The sequence below is a fragment of the Glandiceps talaboti genome, chromosome 23 (assembly GCF_964340395.1).
Source record: "Glandiceps talaboti chromosome 23, keGlaTala1.1, whole genome shotgun sequence".
NCBI classification, from domain to species: domain Eukaryota; kingdom Metazoa; phylum Hemichordata; class Enteropneusta; family Spengelidae; genus Glandiceps; species Glandiceps talaboti.
In genome coordinates this window covers 7,624,941-7,647,725 of record NC_135571.1, presented here as the reverse complement: position 1 = coordinate 7,647,725, position 22,785 = coordinate 7,624,941, and the positions used below count along the sequence as shown (strand labels likewise).

The following is a 22,785-nucleotide window of genomic DNA, read 5'->3' as shown; positions in this document are numbered from 1 at the left end:
AGATGTACAGCCATTACAGATTGGGAGAACAGTTTTAAATTGTTTTTTTAAGTTGATGTCAGTTTCTGCATCCACAATTTGTTGCGAAACTTCACAATTTTCGCCATTATATTATTTTTTTCACGAATACGTAAAAAGTTTAGGGTCGCCGTCAAAAACTAGGTGGGGTCGGGTATTAAACCGGAACCAAACAATTTTATGGGCCTTGTACGAATATGGAGTATCTCCCCTTCGTACGAACATTTCTTGTGAGTTCTGGGGTTTAATCTCGCGACCTCTTTTTTGTCTCCTACACAATATGTAGTCGTAATATGACTTCACATTATTCAAAGGGCCCGGGTCATTATGTAAGAAGATGACACAGCTATTTTCCATGGCTAAAGCCTCTCCGGACTTCAACGTGGCTATTAGGCTTGTCAATACTATATGGCCCTGGATATTCGGACCAAATTCAAGTCAAATAGTAATGGTTTAAATGGTTACTACTTACTTTATTTGAGTATCCGTATATGCGCCGCCCATATTGGGATGCATTTTCTAGCATTTGGTCTAAAATGGGGTCTGTCTTTTTCAAGCTGAAGCGTCTAAAATGGGGTCCACTTCGCATTATTTTCGATTTTGTTTGGTCTAAAATGTGGTCCATTGTCCTTTAACAAATCATAACTGTCATTAATTTCCCCAAAATGTATTTTAGATCTAAACTTTCATCTTTTTAAAAAAAAACAACTGTAATGGTCTAAAATGGGGTATTGATTTATGGTCAAAGTGGGTCTAAAATGGGTCCTGGGGTTTCCAGCACTGGCCATACACCCCTAACAGAGCTTGTCACTGGTTTCATCCCGGGGAGTGCACTAGCCCCACCACATAGTAATAATTATGGAGCTGGCGTTGACACTCATGAGTCCTGCATGAGTCATTGAAAGACAGAAAAAATGATAGATTGAAAGAACTCATGACACTGGAGTGCGCCCTCTAAACGAAAAAGGGTTAAAACAGGGTTAAAGGTCATTTAATAAAATCAATTTAGGCTTGTCTCGGCTTCACCGTTTCACGTGGCTAAGTCTATCACATTCCTTGATACTACGGAGGTGAGTACACTCTTGTTAAATATTGAATATCATTCATTTTTTCCATTTCAGAGTCTCATGCGACGATGTGAACACAGAAAGTGGAAGTCGCTCAAGGTATTAAACGAAAAAAGTGCGTGTGACACTGTGTGCGTGGCGATTTCATTCACTATACTGTAGTGCCAGTGGCAGTGGTAACGTTAGATAGATGACATAACACTATGTTCATTTGAAAGGGTGACAAAGCACAACTATAGAAACACGGTTGTATACGTTATACTAGTACGTTATACGCCTGTACATGCATAACCGCGCCTTCACTTTATTCTGTAACCCTGGCCCAGAATAGCCGAACGGAACAACTTCGTTTTTGCATGTCGATATTGACCGTGTATCTAACACACAGTGTACAAGTACTAAGTAGATAGAAAAAATGACAGTTTTCTGATCAACTTAATGTTAATCCAAGTTATGTGTCAAATTTTAGATATATTTATTTCAGCCCCCTTGACCATAAAAATGACTTGGCAAAAATAAACGCAGCACATGTGTTCCCCAGGAATGTAACACTGCACTCCGAGGCGTAGATGTTTAATAACGACTTAACGTGCTTAGTATATAACGTAGTAATGGCTGTCAGTGTCAGTTTTATTCTACGGCCGACTAAAATTATTACATGGCTGTGTAGTCTAGAATAGTACACGTAGTTTCGTCGAATCATCTCTTCAATGAGAGATATCTTGAGATTTGATGCACGAATCATAGCACCCCTGACTAGACGATTACTAGGTGTGTGACACCAGGTGGAAGAGTGTGTAGAAGTTTGCCTCTCCCTTTCTTTCTTTCTTTCTTTCTTTCTTTCTTTCTTTCTTTCTTTCTTTCTTTCTTTCTTTCTTTCTTTCTTTCTTTCTTTCTTTCTTTCTTTTTGTCTGTCTGTCTGTCTGTCTGTCTGTCTGTCTGTCTGTCTGTCTGTCTGTCTGTCTGTCTGTCTGTCTGTCTGTCTGTCTGTCTGTCTGTCTGTCTGTCTGTCTGTCTGTCTGTCTGTTTGTCCCCCCCTCTCTCTCTCTCTCTCTCTCTCTCTCTCTCTCTCTCTCTCTCTCTCTCTCTCTCTCTCTCTCTCTCTCTCCCCTTCAATTCACTCCATTCAACACAATGATGTGCCACAAATCATAGGAGTGACACCCCTGCAATTATAATACTAATGTCATATTAAGACTAAAGCTCTTTCTAAAGACAATTGTGAGAGGAGGTCTTAACTACAATGTACACTTGTACCACAAAGACAACATTGTTGAAGGGCTTTCCAAATTGTGCACTATAATTCTTGCTTCCCTCTTATTTCTCACATTTGATTTTGATTGAATTGAATTGATTTGAAATTTAGTCTACCAGGGAAGAAATAATATACACAATCTTTGAAAGCAACAGAAAGAACATTTCCAGTGAGGGCCATGGAAATAGTTCCCCAGGAACTAATCAAGATCCATGGACCGTGACATGTAGTAGTAGTAGTAGTAGTAGTAGTAGTAGTAGTAGTAGTAGTAGTAGTAGAAGTAGTAGTAGTAATAGTAGTAGTAGTAATAGTAGTGGTAGTAGTAGTAGTAGTAGTAGTAGAAGTAGTAGTAGTAATAGTAGTGGTAGTAGTGGTAGTAGTGGTAGTAGTAGTAGTAGTAGTAGTAGTAGTGGTAGTGGTACTAGTAGTGGTAGTGATAGTGGTGGTAGTGGTAGTAGTAGTAGTACTAGTAGTAGTAGTAGTAGTGGTAGTGGTAGTGGTAGCAGCAGTAGCAGTAGTAGTAGTAGTGGTAGTGGTAGTGGGAGCAGTAGCAGTAGCAGTAACAGCAGTAGCAGTAGCGGTAGTGGTAGTGGTAGTGGTAGTGGTAGCAGTAGCAGCAGCAGTAGCAGTATCAGTAGTAGTAGTAGTAGTAGAAGTAGAAGTAGAAGAATTTATTTAAGAACAGGGTAGCCAGGAAACAACAGAAGCTGATTCCCACTTGAGCCCTGTTACCACACACCAAAACAAACATTACATACCACACAAAAAGAAATTACAAACAATGCGAAAGCAATGTTTAACAAGACCAGATGAAAAAGCAACAATATCAGTAGATAAATTTACACTGCCATCCAGTTACACCATACTGGAAGTCATCCTTTCTGACATATTGTCCGATTGGTAGCCATATTTGTCACAATTAGAAATCCCCATAGCAACAGAATAAATTAGTTTTGTATTGTTAACAATATGGCATATTGAATTGAAATTTATTCCACCACAAAAGAAAAAAATATACACAGACTTTGAAAGCAACAGGCAGAACATTTCTGGTGATTGAGGGCCATGGAAATAGTTCGTAGGAACTAATCAATGTACATACAGATAATAAATACAAATTTGGGCTGGTACGAGTTTCAGAATAACAACGTTAACAAAAAATGCAATTCTTAGTGTAAAGAGATATGTTGGTGGCAAAAGTAAATGGAAGCTTATTATAGTAACGAAAAACATAGTAAAATAAAAATAGGTAACAAGCACAAGTTCTATCATACAGAAATAAAATTACAAATTGAAAGAGACAAAAGGTAAAGGTTATGATTCTTTTCAACCATAACTGGCAACTTGATCAAGTTTAAGTGACACTTTTGTAGATTTTTCTTACAATAACCACAGTGTAATACATTGTTTCCTTTCTTTTCCAGTTTTTAGCTTGACAGAATGGCAAGTAAGGTGATCCTAGTAACTGGAGGTACAGGTTTGGTTGGCAAGGCGATAGAAAAAGTTGTTAATGAAGAAGGAAAGGATGATGAAAAATGGGTATTTGTATCCTCCAAGGATGCTGATCTCACGTAAGTTGTGGTGTACTTCATTTGCTCCTGCTACTCTCGGTTGTTGTTGGTCGAGTGGTTTAACCTCTTACCATACTATAACAGTGATTACGATGTAAGTGCAGTCTTCATTTGATTACATTTGCAATGCTTTACATAAGAAGGATGTTGTTCAGTTTAATTTTGCTGCATAGCTGTGGTTACTCAGCTCATTACCCTGATGTGCATGAGCCCATGTCAATCAAACCTGACACAAATGTCAAATACAGTAGTCCACATATTGACATCACTTTGTTTCATGTCCTTCACAATGATGTCGGATTGATGTCCATATTTGTCATAATAAATTCAGAATATGAATTATATTTTGGATTCTTTCCTTGATAACAACTCTTTACAACTTAAAGAATATAATCTAGTATAAATAAATAATTATTAATATTTTTTTTTTTTTCAATCAGAAATGAAGCTGAGACACTGGCATTATTTGATAAGCATAAACCAACACATGTGATACATCTAGCTGCTATGGTTGGCGGTCTTTTCAGAAATCTAAAATGGAACTTAGACTTTTTCGTAAGTATATTTTTATGTGTACATAACTGTCTAACATCCTAACTGTTCTTTTGGCTGTAGAGACCATATTCCGTATGTACTTCATCACTATCCCAGTCTAGTCAAGGCCCTGATGATCCGCACAGATTTCTGTGCTCCCCCCTACAGCGTTCATTACCCCTGGGACAGCTCTATACCGACATAACAGCCCTTTATACTTCCTCAACTCCCTTGGGAGCATACAATACATTGAAGCCTTTATAAGCACATAGGATTAAAGCATTCACATGGATGGGTAATTTGCATTTAGTTTTGATTTGTAATTAATAAAACAATTTTATCATGGCATCCAACTTGAAAAATTAATGTTAAACAACAAAGAACAAATCTTTGTTTGTAACTCAATACATTGTAAAATGCCAAAAAATGGGTAGAAAGTTTGTTATTGTACGTACAATAACAAACAATTTTTCTTTCAGCCTCCTTTGCAATTTAAATTTTATTCTTTAATAAGAACAAATCATGTTCATACTCAGAATAAGTATGACAGACTAATTTTTTAAAAAGCTATTATTATGTGGATTTGTATGTGTCATTACTGTTTGTCACAACAAACATCTACATTTGCAGTTTTTTGTATTATATATTGAATAAAGTACATTTTTATTAATAACAAATATTTGACACATTTATTAATCTTTTGCAATTTAGTGAGTTACAAACATGGGCTTAGCATATGCTGTTTCAAATTAATTTTTCAAGTAGGAAGCCATGATAAATTATTTTATAAATTAAAAATCCAAAATAGATACCCAATCCTCATCCATATGGCCACTTTAATACTGTTAGGGTGCAATGCTCAAAATTAGCATTACACGTAGATGAGGGCAAATAAACTGGTACATGGTAAATATCGTGATATCTGGACTTTCATGTTTATTAAACCTTTTCTAGCTATAACCATAGTATCATTTTTTGGTGATACAACCATCAATATATTTACTGAAAATTGTTGAAATATTAATGATTAGATATTTTTCATGTTAATCAGAGATAGATTTTATCTATACTTAGTACAGTACAACAAGTGACACTGAACTAAAGCACTTTCTCTATGTGCTACACTCGTTTGTAGCATTCATATTACAATGGGTAACTCTGAAGTAAAGCACTTTCTGTATGTGCTACACTCGTTTGTAGCATTCATATTACAATGGGTAACTCTGAAGTAAAGCACTTTCTGTATGTGCTACACTCGTTTGTAGCATTCATATTACAACGGGTAACACTGAAGTAAAGCACTTTCTGTATGTGCTACACTCGTTTGTAGCATTCATATTACAATGGGTAACACTGAAGTAAAGCACTTTCTGTATGTGCTACACTCATTTGTAGCATTCATATTACAACGGGTAACTCTGAAGTAAAGCACTTTCTGTATGTGCTACACTCATTTGTAGCATTCCTATCAAAGTATACTGTTTCAATTGGCTTATTTCCAAGCCAAGCATGTGGCCGTTCTAATGTGGTCAGTTAGCAAATGAAAGAGTATACTTTTACACTTGATATGGATGCAATAAACAATCTTGGTACATACAGAAAATGCTTTACTTTGGTGTTATGCGTTGTATGAATGCTATAAATGATTGTGGTACATACAGAAAATGCTTGGTGTTATGGGTTGTAATAGGTTGAAATCATGATTGCATAGGTGCTCTGATTTTCAGGCTTTGGCCCAAAATTATTTTGATTGAATTTACCACACCATAACGTTTACAACTACACAAATACATTCACCCAGAGGTGATTTAAGCATTCCAAAATATATACACAACGGAAGATGACCAGCACATGGCCCTGCACTTTTAAATCAAAGAAATTAATAATTAATTAATATGGAGATTTGAAATCCTGCATGCATATATTAAGTATAATTGTATTATTTTCATGTTTTTGTTGATTACGTAATAAGCTGTTTTCAAATGGATGAGAAATGGGTATTTATTTGGATTTTGGATTAGGCAAAATAAAAAAGTTGTGTGTTTCTGATAACCCACCAGACTGTTAAGCTGCCGACTTAATATGATTCTGTGAAATTACGTCTTACTTGGTATATTTTGAAAGGATTACATTCAATTGCAAGTCAGTGTCTCGACACTTCCAACGTTTATCAAGCCGACATTTTCATGAATACAATCCCCAAAATGCAACTAATTAAAAAAATATAGTGACAGATTTATTTCCTATATTCATAATACCATAGTCCAACATTAGGAGATAACAAATTTGTAATACTTTCTACAACAGCAGTTTCATAGGTATAGTATGAGTGTTGTGTGTTACATGATCAAAGTCATCTAGCATAATGAGTGTCATTTTAATCCAACCCCTATATATATGCAAAGTAGGCCTAAAGATAACAGAATTGAAAATCATATGATAGAGTGATATAAATTATAAAAGGGTAAAGTCTGTTTTAGGGATTGATTTTATTTCAAATTAAAATATCTTATTAATATATTTGAATCTGCAGCAGCTGCAACTTTAGCCTGTTAACTGTGCTGTTGAGATACATCGTTAGCTGGTTGTACCTCCTAGCCTAGCCTGTTTACTGCGCTGTCAAGATACATCGTTAGCTGGTCATACCTCCCCTCCTAGCCCTCGTATTCTCTACTTGTAATCATTCATTCTAAAAACTGATAATAACGAATTGAAAATTTTCACAGCTTGGTCGATGACAGTCCACAATCCCTTAAACGATAGCAACTCGTCAGACTCATTCAAATGAATCAGTATGTAAATATTCATGGCATTATGCTACACGATGTGGTAATTTACATGTTATTTACATATTTTTTATGTAATATTACACTATGGGTGTTGGATAACCATGATAATGACTTCAAGGGCTACGTGAATCATTTGAAATTTTTCTCAACACAAGCGGAGAATACGAGGGCTAGGAGGTACAACCAGCTATCGATGTATATATCTCAACAGCGCAGCAGACAGCCTACTGCAACTTGAGCATTAGTTGAAACTGTTTGTTAAATATAATGACTTAATCATAATATCGTACACCCTGAACAGTATTGAATCACCTGTGAGTAAACATATTTGTGTAGCTGTACACATAGTATGGTTCAATAGATCCAATGAAATTGATTTTTGGGTCAGCACCCCAAAATCAGCACACCAGTACAATAATGATTTCAACCTCTTATTCTACTCCTTATCGACTTCTAATTAACATGTACAATGTCTAATTATTGGTATTCAACAAACAATTTTCAGTGATTATAATTTTGTTGTCTCATTGAAAAAATAATGCTTTCATTATAGCTAGTTAGCCTTTACATTTCTTAATATAACATCCATCTATATACATGAAATATAAACTTGACTATGCTGACAAAATGGCCGTTAGAATATGTAAATTATTCTCAATATGTACAACTACTGACATCAGAGCGTGGACGAACGGAACCTTTTACAAACAGGGAAAGTAAACAACTGATTCAGAATTGGATTGATAATACTTGACACTACATGATGGAACAGCAGAAACTTGTCTTAAACACCATGGTTTGATAAAAACAGTTTTATGGCCTCTTTATATGTACATGAAATGCCAGGGGAACTGGAAATTTGTTTGTGAATGTGAACTGTTATGTAAAGAGGCCATATAACTGTTCCTTTGAAATGATGAAATGTAATACAAGTCTCTCTACTTCCAACATGCTGTGCCAAGTGTTATTAATGAAACTGAGTTGTTTACTTTCTCTGTTTGTAACAGGTTCCGTTCGTCCACACTCTGATTTCGGCATTTGTAATTTTCAGATTTTAAGAGTGGAAATATTTTGTATTTAACACGACTCAAAAAAATTAATTCTGGTGAAAATAACATTTTTAGAAATGATATGTCCTACTCATCAGCATCTCTTTTGATATGATAATTGGATGAATTATAACAATGGAGATTATAAAGCACAGGCTGTGGTGTCATATGAAGTAGGAAATAACTAACCAGATTATTGCCAACAGTAATTACTGTAATAATACCCACATATATTGTACATGTATATGTAGAATACCAATATCACTGTAGCAGTTTTCTCCCCATGAATAGAGTGCAAGGATTATACCTAATTTGCATATTGATTTACATATCAATGAAATGGTCATTTGCATAATCATCAGCTTAGGTCTAATAAAAAAAATTGTGTGGTCCCGATTACAATCATTTTTAGAATAGGTGGGGAAGGTAGATATTTTATTTTATTATATTTTTTTTTATGTGTGAGTGTCTAGTTCAGGTTTTCCATTGTTTTCCAAATGGGTCTCTGCTTTGTTTATTTCTTCCTATCAGATGTACAGCCTTTACAGATTGGAAGAACAGTTTTATATTGTCTTTTTAATTTGATGTCAGTTTCGACATCCACTATTTCTCGTGAGACTTCACAATTTTTGCAGTTTTATTATTTTTTTCTTGAATACGTAAAAAAAGTTTAGGATCGGCAGTGAAAAACTAGGTGGTTATGTTATGTGTGTGTGTGTGTGTGTGTGTGTGTGTGTGTGTGTGTGAAAAATTCTATACCAGATGTATGGAATTAAACAATAAAATTCCTTTCTGTAAAATTCTGTATGCAATTGCTTAATATATTATATTAATATATAAATATATTTTACAAAATCTTATATATCTGAAATATGAATACAGTTTCACCAAGAACAAAATCTATTCAACAAATACATATTTAAGAAAGGGAAAGAGCAGAAATGGTGTCAGATAATATTTTGTTTGTATATTTTATTATACTACAAAGGTTAACATCAGTTGAGTGCGTTTGTTATGGTTTTTGGTAACAGCTGTTTGGTGGAATGGCCAAATCATGCTCATCATTCAGTCACTGGAATGGATTAATACATAAATTTTGTCCATACTTTTTTGATATTTATGGTGTTGTACTCGCTCAGGTTTGCATTATCCCCATCTTATCAAATGTGAAAAACCTCCCACAATTTAGTTAAGAGCCTGATTCACGGGAAACATGGTGTTCACCTTATACAAGGTAACAGAGATACTGAGCCAGCGCTATTAGCTCTTGTAATGTCTGTTCTCTCTGAACAAGGTAACAGGGGCACTGATTTGCTTTGTAATACCTGCGTGCTCCCTCAACAAGGTGACAGGGGTACTGAGCACTCTTGTAATTTCAGTGTTCTCTCTGAACCAGGTAACAGGGATACTGAGCCCTCCAGTAATTTCTGTGTTCTCTCTGAACAAGGTAACAACAGGGTACTGAGTCCTCTTGTAATTTCTGTGCAAAAATGTTGTGGGAAAGTACAATCAATTGTAACTTTAGAGAGCGAAAAACTACAAAAAATACTGATAGTTAGTATATTGTTGTAAAACGGCAAGCGTATGATGTAGGTGGTGGTTTTTACGATTCGCTGGCAGTTAATCTAAAAACATGAGCAAGTGGGCCATTTCATCAGACAGAAAAAAAAAGTAAAAAAAAAGTGACTTCTTGCTTTGCACATAGAAATATGCTAATACTTGTGTAATGGAGGAGTAATTGTTGAGTTGTTCATAACACTGAGTAAATGAAAGATTAAATTTTAGGTAAAAAAGTCTTGATGTTGATTGTGTGTCATATTTGTCACTGAATCAGGTAACAGAAAATGATGTTAATGATGTGTGTGTCATTATACAGTGTATGGGGTTTAGGGACAATTTTAGTCTAGTTCCTATAAGATGCGTTATGATGACTATGATCATCTCCACTCACGCATAGGGAAAGTCGTTATTCTAACACAGAAAAACTGTGCTACCACCGCTGGGGAAAGGGTAAATGACTTATTTCAGTAGTAATCCATCACAAATTGACAGGCAGTTGCAATTGGTTAGTTCCTTTAGACAATTGCTTGTTAACCCAAATCTCCACCTCTCCAGTCTAAAACTAAAATCACATGGGGACGCGCGATAGCGTCATCACGTTTTTATGAACACTGTTGGGGGGGGGGGGGGTAGCAAAGATTTTTGAGCTAGAATAAAGACTTTCCCTATAGATGTACGTGAGTGGAGATGATTATAGTAATCGTAACGTGATATAGGAACTAGACTAAGATGATTGCACAATGTCACACAAGCTCAATGGTTTAGGCCAAAACCCCCTCCCCTCCCCTCCCCTCCCCACCCCACCCCTCCGTGCCTGAACAGATGTTCATAAGTGCGACATCAACACATTTATGATGTCACCATGATGAAAATGTAAACATTTTTCATTCATTTAACATCAACAGAGAAACAACATGAAGATCAATGATAATGTGTTATACAGTTGTTATAAATATAACGTACAGAAGTGTGTATCATGTCTGTCAACGTGCATCTTTCCGGACAAGACAACCTATCCTATTGATGAAACTATGATTCACAATGGACCACCACATGATTCCAACTTTGGATATTCCTTTGCCAAAAGAATGATTGATGTTTTAAATAAGTAAGTAATACATCATAATGCCCAAATATTTTGCTTTGTTCAGCCAAGAAAAATAGTCATGTTCTAAGAGGTTATTTACTCTTCGTGGAATGCAGCTAAGGTACTGTACATGTTCTCTAGACTAGAGTATATCCAAGATTTATTTACACATACCAACAATTCTCGTTACAATCTTCTTGTACCTCGATCGTATAATACACTAAATGACAGAGCGCTTGCCATTTGCGGACCAAAGCTAATGAACTCAATTCCTGGAGAACTAAAGCTGATCACTGGTGTTGAACTTTTTAAAGGTGAACTTAAAACACATCTGTTTAAACAATATTATAAACTGTATTGATGTATTACCATGTGATTTTTGCTAAGTTGTTATTTTAGCCTTTTTGTAATTATTGTAACCAATTTGTTGTTTTTAGCTTTATTATATTGTTTGACCAATCTATCGTATGTACAGCGCTTTTGAATATTAATGAATAGAAAAGGCGCGTTAGAAAATAAATAAACTTTAGAGTGCTTGTTCATGGCATAAATTTACATCTAACACTGAGGGTGCCATTTTTGACCACAAAAGCCATAAATTATGTAATAAAATTATTGCAAACCAGAATATATTTTCCAGCTGACACAACAAAAATAATACTGTGGCTAAAAACTCAATTTATTAATTATTCATGAGTACTATGTCATGAAGAATTTGAGTAATATTATAAAATTGGTTCTCTGATTGGCTCTTCCTGTTAGCTTAAGGGCCTAATAAAAAAAATTGTGAGGATCCGATTACTCTCAATTTTAGAATAGGTGGGGTAGGTAGATGTTGTATTTTATTTTTTTATATATTATTTGTTCATGTGTAAGTGTCTAGTTCAGGTTTTCCATTGTTTTCCAAATTGTCTCTGTGTTATTTATTTCTTCCTATCAGTGTACAGCCATTACAGATTGGAAGGACAGTTTGTCATATCACATTGAAGTAATTTCACATTGATTTTTCAAGTAGGAAACCATGATAGAATTGTATTATAAATTAAAAATCAAAAATAAATACCAAATCGTCATCCATATGACCACTTCAGTTTATACACTTCATGTATTTTTTAATTTCAGGGGTTACAATGTTCAACATAACTGTAAGTTCACTTCTGTCATTCCCACTAACGTATTCGGACCACATGATAATTTCAACTTAGAGGATGGTCATGTGATACCGGGCTTAATCAACAAAGTGTATTGTGCAAAACGTAAGTTACGTATCATAAATATTGTCTTTCCTATACACCGAAGTTTTTTGTTATTAAACATCAAATTTGTTTTTGAACAAATTTACCTTAAAAATTGCTAGTAGTGTTTGACCCCTTGAAGTATACTTTGTTTGCCATTATTTGCAATTGACTTAATTCAAACACATTTCAGCATGTACAAACACAGACACCAGACATGAACAAACAGAACCTGTTACAAACGGGGAAAGTAAACAAATCATTTGGATTAATTATACTTAGCACAGCGTGTTGGAACAGCAGAGACTTGTATTACACACCATGGTTTGATAAGAACAGTTTAATGGCCTTATTATGTCTACATGAAATGCCAGGGGAAGTCATAATTTGTTTGTGAACATTAACAATTATGTAAAGAGGCCATACAAGTTTTTAAAAAAAAATCTAATTATGGAATGTAATACTTGTCTTTCTCTATTTCAAATATGCTATGCCAATTGCTATTTATCCAATTCATTTGTTTACTTCCCCGGTTTGTAAGAGGTTCTGTTTGTCCATGGTCTGATGTCAATGACTGTATATCATTTGAATGCCTTGTACACCATTGTTAGACATATGGATAGAAATCCTATAACAACGTCTGTGAGATGACGAGGCACTATATTTTAAATTTCTACAAAAAAAAAGACTGCAAGTACCTTTCATATTTTTGGAATGACCAACAAAACCATAGCTTGGATTTATTCTATGTTCTTAATCCCATCCAGGAGAAAATAAATCATTCACTGTATGGGGAACTGGATCACCACGACGACAGTTCATTTACTCCTATGATCTTGCCAAACTTTTTCTGTGGGTTCTACGAGAATATGACGACATCTCGCCAATCATATTGTCTGTTGGTGAAGAAGATGAAGTGTCTATAAGAGAGGCTGCAGAGATGGTAGTTGAAGGATGTGATTTCAAAGGAGAAGTGGTTGTATCCTTTTTGCAGCTTTGCAAATTTTTAGCACAACTGAACTGATAGGGTCAGTAGTGCTATAGGCATTGCAAAGTGTCTGTCTCTCTGTCTGTCGGTGTGTGTGTGTGTGTGTGTGTGTGCGTGTGTGCGTGCGTGCGTGCGTGTGTGCGTGCGTGCGTGTGTGTGTGTAAAGTCAAAAACTGCTGGACCGATTGCCATGCTATTTGGTGGGTATATTACCATGGGTGTTTAGTTGGGACATTGTTCAAATCAAAATGATCTTACCACCAGTGTGTGATTTGGGTAAAAAAATATGATTTTTGGTCAAAAAATTTAAACTCATTAACTACATATGTTCACATGTACACAATTTATTTTGTAGATAAGTCCCTTAACTTTTAATAGTATGATACAAGTAAATCGGATGGTCAGTTCAAGAAGACAGCCAACAACGGAAAGCTAAGAGGCTACCTTCCTGACTTCAAATTCACTCCTACTAAACAAGGTAAGAGGGACAAGTTGTTAGATAATTTATGAACCAACATACATAAACTTGGGATCTTAACTTGGTTAGTCGTATCTAACTACACATATTGGCTCCATGTAGAATTGTGATGAAAGCTCATGATTCACAGTCGAGAGTTCATGGGTTTGAATCCCATTGGAGACAGGGATATTTTCTGTGACTGACCCAAACCACAGTCCCTCTATCATAACCAAGGTTTAGAGTTCTATAGCCGTGCCTTGCTAACAAGGTGCGTGCAAATTTTGGGGCCCGGAACTCCTGAAGTAATGACTTGAGCAGTCTGGATGATTACACACAAAGAGTCCACAGATGCTATGCGTTGCTGGGCCCTGTTTGACTTTGGAATAGACCGTACACTGACTAAGAAAGCCATATAAAGTCACAAGATCAACTTGATGTTTCTCTGAAATCACAAGCAATTTGCAGGTGATACTTAATGACTCTCCAGAACCCATAGTTTATGAAAATGCCTTTATTTCCTGGAGTGGCAGTCCCCTTTAATTTAGTCTGAGTTGAGTCTGTTGCAAGTGATAACTACAGTAAGTGAACACTGCAAGTACCTTTTAAATATACATGTATAGGGTAAATTACTACCACAAATTTATATACACAGCTTTTGGGCCTTTTATGACAAATCTTCACTTAACTCGTTTTAAAACTGATGTGTATACTTGGTTCTACTGTCAACATTCTAAACATGTTGCCACATATGCATGTCATACGATCTTTTATCTGTGTTTATTTAGCCAACATATTGATGCCGTCTGCTTGTTAGAACTATGCCATGGTATACAAGTTTTATTTTACATTTTTTGTGTTGACCTTATTGATAAAGCGACTTCTGTTTGGCAATTTGTGATGTTAATCGTGTTATATGCTTCAAGTGTTACTCATTTGTGTGGTCGGTCACCAGTGACAACATATGTTACTTGTCTGTGATGTAATATTACAAGGTCTTTTTAGTTGTATTTGTGTTTGTGTTTGTTTGTTTGTTTGTTTGTGTGTGTGTTTGTTTGTTTGTTTGTTTGTTTGTTTGCTTAATTTCGGTAACATTTGCTTATTATTAGAACTATACCATGTTATACGAGGTTTATTTTACCATTTTATTTTGTAGCCCTTATTGATAAAACAGCTTCTGTGTGAAATTCATGATATTACTCATGCTATTTTTGCTTCAAATATTAGTTATTTGGGTCGTTGGTAACCAAATGACAACATATGCATGTAATATTGAGAATTTTTATCTGTGCTTAATTTAATATTGGTGCCATCTGCAGGATTTTACATCAATTTTCGATGGGGGGGGGGGGTCATCTGGGGTCATTCACAAAATCAATAAATTATTGTCTGTGAAATACATTTCTATGAGGTTTTGGACGATATAAAGATCAAAATATGTAAGAACAGCATTGATTAGTGTTGGTGAATTGGCAAAGGAAAACACTAATACATATTACATTTGAGACCGGTTGTTGATGCAACCAAATCTTGAACATGCATGAAATCGGCAAATATACAACACAAGAGCGATCTCGTTTAGCCATAACACAAATAGTATGTAACTGAGCTGTGTATGATTTTATATCATCACCCTTCTCTTGAAATTTCCTCTCACTACTGAACTACTCTCCGAAAAGTCTGACTTCAGAGTCAACAATGTAACGCTGCTAATGTGACTGCTAAAGTCCTGGTGTAAAGTTTTGAGTTTTGGAAATATGTACATCCTTCTATGAATGGATTTTTAGTATTTGCTTTCAAATAAATATCGCACTAAATGGCGTTAAGTTACCATCTCATATGTAATGAACCCATTTGAAATGCTCCGACCATCCGCCGATTTCTTCCTGCATGAAACACTTAATTTGGCCCTCACTGGACTTCTTTGGAAACATTTGATAAAAATGAAAAAAAAAATTCAAGTATAAAAAGATTATAGCCATAATAAACATGTGTGACAGATCATTTTCATCAATAAGTAATTTTGTCTAAAAGCAAAGATCAATATCAACAATAGAACTGAACATATGCAGTGTTCTCCATGAAGTGTTTTTGAGGGGTGCACCTCCCGTCCGTTTTCATGGGCCACACCTCTGTTTGTAGGCCACCCCTTTATTTGTGTTGGCTGCACCATGGTGAATTATGCTATTATTAAAGTATGACATTTATTAACTGAAATAATTTCTTTATACTTGTGTTTTTTCATTTGCTTAATGGATCATGGCTGAAAATAGGAATTTAATTGATTTTAAGCTTTTTTTGGTGTTGAAAACATTTTTTTCATTATCAGATGTTATGATCTGGAAATATGCTAATGGTATGCAAATTGATATGTAAATGAGGCCACCCCTTCATTTTACAAAATTGTGGAAAACCCTGAAAGAAAATTTTACAGGTCTAGAATCGTCATTGCTACAATTGACATCATTGTATCTTTTGTCTTCCAGCAATTAAAGAGACTGTGGATTGGTTCATAGAGAACTATGACATTGCTCGCAAGTAGAAGTTGAAGATCCACTTATTGTTGTCTAGTTGAAGATGAGTATCAACCGATGTAATGTTTGCACTTACTACATCTTCAAATATGTATTATCGGTTTTATATGGGTGTTTGATTGACAGTGATGGACATTATATATATTATACACTTTACTAAGAAGATGAGGCTTGGTTGTTCTTTGGTGCTTTTGGGTTTGGGGATGGGGGGGGAGGGGGAGGTGATATTAAAAGATAGGTCAAAGGTAGTCTGTAATGTTGTTATTATCTTGAACCTCTGGTGGCAGAGGTGAAGAATATAGAATATTTATTCTTAGTATGTGGATTACAATTTCACCACCTATCCATAATGTTTCTGAACTCGTTCTCTCAGATTGTCTTGGGTTGGGAGAAGTCGGAGCCCATAATGGAGTCCGGCTAGTTAAGACAAACTCATGCCAGGAACATCATAAAAGTATTGATTATATGATTTCATGGTTGACTCCATGACTTCTCCTGCATGTACTTGTTACACATCCTAGAGAATATAGGTATATCCTCATATTCTAGTTTGACCTTCTTACATGCAATAAAATGCTATTTCAGGGACCCAGAATTTGGTTATAGAAACATAGTAAGGAGAAGAGATTCCATAACCATGGTAACTTAAAAAGAAATTTACAGAATTTGAAATCCATGTAATTGTAAAATTTTTCTTAAAGAAAGTCCCAGTAGCTGAAACAGAAACAATGTTTTTCGTAATGTTCTTTCTCTTTTTTGACTTCTCTTTTGTGTACTTGCTGAAATAGAGAGAGTTAAATACATGATGGAATAGTCACATTTCCAAACTTTGACAAAATTGCGACATTTAAGAGAAGAAAAATGTCAAAAACTTAATACATATTTACAGTTATGTTCAAATGGAAATTCATATGTGTTGGTAAACAATAGTATTCAATTTAACTTTCGTTCCAAACACAACTTGAAAATTTTACCTGAAAATTTTCGACTGCACACTTCAGTCTTTGTCAACAGATTGATCCTCTATTCAATACACACTTACAGTTATGTGTTTACCACCCCTTTTGATGCAGCAGTGTCTGCTATAGAATGTATATTTTGCCATCACATCAAGTGACTATGATGCTACGTATATAGAACACATGCAGATACGTGCATCTAAACCTCTCTACTGGTAACTGAGTGACCAACATCCCACACATTTTCAAGATGTTGACAAATAAGTAATAAGATGTGTACCCGAGTCATGACTGTTTACATATGGGCATCAATCAAATGTCCGCAGTGCCAACAATGAAAAGTCAGGAGGAAATTCAGATCGGAAATATTGAACTATTTCATGTATTTTTTAAATATATAAGAAAAATATTGAGAATGTTTCAGCTATTTGGGTTTAAGCTTAGCAAATTGGTAGAATTTTTACCAAGTTTATTGTAATGTACAATTTACATGTAACAAGTCTTAGAATACTAATTAATGGAACACTGATTGAAATCTGTATATTATGCTCATAATTACAGAGATCTTACAGTACACTTGTGTTGATCATGATAATGATAAAACAATACACAAATTATCACAAGAGTAAAGCTTTTCAAACAAATATAAAGATATTTCTATAAAGTTTGGGTTCTGGAGAGTAGCTGCATGTTTGATTTTTTTCTCGGCTGCCAAGAAATATCAAAGTGAAACTCTTTCCACCTATTTCACTGATACATCATGGCATTGTGGGTCTTAGCAAGAATGAGTATTCATTAGATGCACACTGAATATTCATGCCTACCAAGAGCTTATTTCCTGTTTGACTGACTATTAAGTGCCTATTCCCCTCAGTGTAAAACATCTCTACAGGTGATGTAAAACCATGACCTTCCAGAACCCAATAGTTTATGAAAATGGCTTCATTTGTGGGAGTGGTATTTCCCTACTCCACTGCAGGCTTTGACTTCTACCGTCCCCAGAATCACGTAGAAAGCTGTTTATGTGATTAGTACACAAGATGGCGACTATCAATGAACTTATTTTCCCAAACTGTCTTGGGTTGGGAGAAGTCAAAGCCGACAGTGGAGTCAGGGTAACTGACCCATGTCAGCAAAGCAATACTGAAGACTAAACATAATTTGAAATATTTGTCGTAAGAAATGTATTTATTCTAGATTTGTGTGAATTTCACAATCCAGTGAATCAAACTTAAGCAGTATTTCCAAATTGTACAAACTATCTTTCAGTTTTTGGGTTAACGGTAGCATTCCTTTACAATTTTGTTAGATGTACTTAATTACTTATTAAGTAAATTTAGAGAAACCTGTGTAGAAATGTAGAAATGTGAAGTTTGGTAATGATAACAGAAAGTACATATCATTCATTGACTGCTTTTAAATGATACAAGACCTAGAGGCCAAGATTTGAAACATGCAGTCCTTATCATATCCATGCAGCGGTGCCTCAAATGGAAGAATATGCCATCTTCTTTCATAAACAAAAATCCAACTGCTGTACAAACATTCCAGTAATAACCATAAGGAGACTATTACAAGTCCACAGAATGGGAATTCTGAAATAGGTAGCCATTTTTAATTTATGCAAGTATATGAAGAAATCTGCATAACATTTGCATACGTCATTAAGTATGTCCAATAGACATTGAATACTAATACAGGGTTTATACTAGCCACAAGGGTTTGTATATTTATGAATCTCATCTTTTGGGAAAGGCAATAAATAAACTTCTTTTCATTGCATGAATTCTAGAGGGAATCTCAGGACATACAGAAAGTTAATGTCACATATATATATTCACTTATGATGTAATTAAACAGTTATGCATATTTATAGTAGTTATATGGAGGAGGTGAGCTGTGGAAAACTTAATGTAGAGTGTCATGCTTTATTGTTTTGAGAAATTAAAGGAGATGGAAGCAAAGAGTGGTTTCCTTTGATTTAAAACCCTGATAGCTGTACTAGGAATGATACAAAACTATTTCTTATTTTTGAGTTCTTTATTATGCTGTTTCTCTGTTTGGAGTTATGATCAATAGGGAACTTGCAATCCAGACTGAGCATGCTCAGACACAAAGGACTATGGGATTATCTGAGGTTATCGTAATACCTAATCTGGAGCTACCAATGAAACAAACCTCCCACAATGGTCAGGGTAACTATGTATTGATTATTTGTGGTTACAAACAATGTGTCAAATACTAATTGATTAGTATTTATTATCACATTTCCCATGATGCAACATTCAACATGGCTGGTTTGCAAGTTCCCTATTGCTTAGTGACAAAACCCGAAATAAGTATATGGTCTGCACTTCTTTCACAAATGTTTACAAATGGACATCAAGCCAGTATACAGCGCACCACCAATACCCCAGTAGACAGGAAGTTTAGCTAATAAAAAAAGACTGTCCTGTTTCTCGTAAAGGTATGACTCGTTTTTGAACAAGCATGAATTTATGCATAATATTTATAAGGCGCAAGTAACCAGGGGCTTCATGTATCATTTGGCGCAAACATTTAATATTGTACCATCTGGAATATTATGAAATCTTTTATTTAAAGACACTGAAATATTTGAAAGTCTTCAAACTCTCAGATTTGTCCTTTTAGCAGAATTTATCTTATTCTTCTTACAGAATTGCTTTTTGTAAGAATTTAGAGTACAGCTTCTTTTCCAAAGCCTGTGTAAGGACTGGAATAAACGTCAAACTTCTCATGCACGTAATCTAATTGTATTGTTGACATAGATATCGTTAAATATGTCTCGAGATAGACATCAAAATTAATCTGTTGAATTTTATCCAAAAATAAACAGCTTGGAGGGTCTTGTGACTTTTGATATGCTTAAGGAGTCAAATCATAACGCATGTCATAAAAGGTTGTTGTTGGTGCACAAAATCAAAGAAAGAAATGTCTTAACGAAATAAAATTTTATGGTTTCGTCACCGCATAGTGTTAATTTCGTATCAAAAAAGAAGGTACCATTCAATGATGCATGACCTGGTTGTGGCCACTACACTTTTGAACATGACAGAACTATGCAGGACATCCACATTGCATTGTGGGTATTTTGAATGAGATTCAACAGGTCAAATGTTTTAAATTCATTTTAAGTTACTCTTATGTCATTTTTGCAACAGATGGTTTTGAACTTAATTGCATGCTGAATTTGATAGTTGCTGCAACTAATTGCAGTAAACGTCAAATATGTCATGTACATACCTGTAGTCACACGGGAAGTTTGATGTTTATTCCAAGCCTCTAATATACATTTGGATTTATAAGAGCATTTGCAACATTTATAGTGTAATATTGTATGTGCCGTGGTTGCCGCAAGTTATTCCTGTTTAGAGGAAAATGTTACCGATGTATTCTTTTCAATTTTTTGGCTGTCTTTATATTTTGCTGTCGAAATATTTTGCTGTGTATACTTTGCTTTCATGGTGTGTTATGTGCTTGGTTTATTTTTAGTTGTACGGTGTCATGGAATAAAACAATTGAACACTGGCATGTATGTTGCATTTTTGTGACAAGTGATGACCTATACATGACATTTCACCTTTGACCTGAGCTGCTTGATATTGTGATGTCTGACAGTGTAAGATGAGAAAAAACCAAACAATTTGCAATGACCAATGCATGTCTACCAAATCTATTTCAGGCAAATTGTGTTCATCTTTGATTTCTTTGCCACTTTTTCGAGATATTTAAAATGTTACCACTCATCTCATTTTAGCACAACAGAACAGAGGTTCAGGAATGCTATAGTCATAGTCTGTCTGTCTGTCTGTCTGTCTGTCTCTTTCTCTGTCTGTCTGTCTCTCTTTCTCTGTCTGTCTGTCTGTCTGTATGTCTGTCTGTATGTCTGTCTGTCTGTCTGTCTGTCTGTCTCTGTCTCTGTCTCTGTCTCTGTCTCTCTCTCTGTCTCTCTCTCTCTCTCTCTCTCTCTCTCTCTCTCTCTCTCTCTCTCTCTCTCTCTCTCTCTCTCTCTCTCTCTCTCTCTCTCTCTCTCTCTCTCTCTCTACTTGCCTGTCTCTGTCTACTTGTCTGTATGTCTGTCTGCTTGTTGATCTACTTGCTGGCAGTCTGTTTGTGTGTAAATTGAAATAGAGTAAAGTCAAAACACTACCTAATGCAGTGACATATTTAAGAAATATTGCATGCATTGTCTTGTAAATTGATTCAATGACGAATAATTGGATCAGTGACTTACAAATTAGATTATTTTGGTATACAAACAACAACTAATGGTTTTGAAAGTGAGATTGAGAATGTGAATGAGTTATGCAAGTGTTTCAGTGTGTCTGTGTTTGAAAGCGAGTTTGAGAATGTGATATTGGTGTGAGAAGAGGTCTTTCCTTTTGTAAATTCCTGTTGTCGATTCAAAAAAGTCTAACTAGACTGTCTATCACTCAACTACCATGTCACCTAGTGTTTTAGGAAGACTAATTCACATACTATTCAAGTGTGTCCAGATATAGACCCTATAGTCAAGTTCCAATACAGTATCGTTACGGTTTTTAATTTCACCCACATAGACGCTATGGTCCAGCAAATGTTTTGTCACCACTTTAGTGGTCTGAGATCACCCACAGCCAAATAGATTGTGGACTGGGTCCTTTTGTTATTTTACAATACACCAAAGTTGGCACATTGTAATGGGAAGTGTCGGTGAACTTTCCATTGTCAATGGTTTTATCAATGTAAAGAGGTGTCCACTCTTCTTGAAACAATGGACCCGTACACTATGCTGAGAGAAGCTGTGCAAACAATGAGCATGTAATATTGTTTATACCCTTTATCTGTCATAATGTTGACACATTGTTTGACATGTACGGGATTAGCAATCCTCTTCCGGAGCTAATATTAAAGTTTGTGTAGCGGGGTATAACCATAGACAATGGAGGGGAGAGTGGCTGCTTAAGTCTTATCAGTATTGGATCGTGACAAAGGGGATTTAGAAGGTGTGAATTGGGTTGACCTTTGTAGTTCAAGTTAAACCATGAAATACATGCGGGACTACACAAATACACAATGGCGCCAAATAAGCAACAACACAAAAGAAACAACGGTCAAGACACCATATACAAATACACATAATAACAAACGACAACACGACTACAACACAAAATAATCACATTCTTGTTGCTAGACCCCTCCGGCTCACTGTGAAGGCGAACAGAGGTCGCTAGTGAGGGTGATAGCCCGTATGGCACCCTCATATCAAAGCCCGAGGTCGAGCAACTAGACTCACTGTGACCCGAAGTATCTCTTGCCTCGTTTCGTTTCATTTCTTTTCGTTTTTCTCCGAATACCATAAGCCCTCTAAAACATGATCTGTAAAATATTGATATGTACCTCTTCAATAACGATTGTTTTTGGTAATAATACATCTAAATAAAGGTTATATGTATCGGGGATGATATTTTCGTAGTTCACTGTTATTTAATGTCCTCTAATATCTCATGATCTGTTCTTCGAGTTCTGGGGATCTAATAATAATATACAAATTGACTTTTTCGTCAACCTGACATAACTAGTGTTTGTCATAAGTGTAAACACCGGTGACGGTATTTTTTGAATATCCGTAAATACCTAATAAGTTAATAACGCCCATTATTTTGTTTTATGACCTTCCTT

The 22,785-nt window shown here is 35.3% G+C and overlaps 1 protein-coding gene across 1 annotated transcript; it reads left to right on the top strand.

The window, feature by feature from the left end:
* Positions 1 to 1,007: 1,007 nt before the first annotated feature.
* On the top strand, positions 1,008 to 16,334 carry LOC144452650 (GDP-L-fucose synthase-like). Its single transcript, XM_078143788.1, has 8 exons — positions 1,008 to 1,088; positions 3,765 to 3,911; positions 4,352 to 4,466; positions 10,749 to 10,951; positions 12,053 to 12,186; positions 12,933 to 13,144; positions 13,532 to 13,631; positions 16,097 to 16,334. Exons 2-8 carry the CDS (start codon positions 3,781 to 3,783, stop codon positions 16,150 to 16,152), a joined length of 951 nt encoding a protein of 316 aa, XP_077999914.1. The 5' UTR covers positions 1,008 to 1,088; positions 3,765 to 3,780; the 3' UTR covers positions 16,153 to 16,334.
* The last annotated feature ends 6,451 nt before the right edge of the window (positions 16,335 to 22,785 follow it).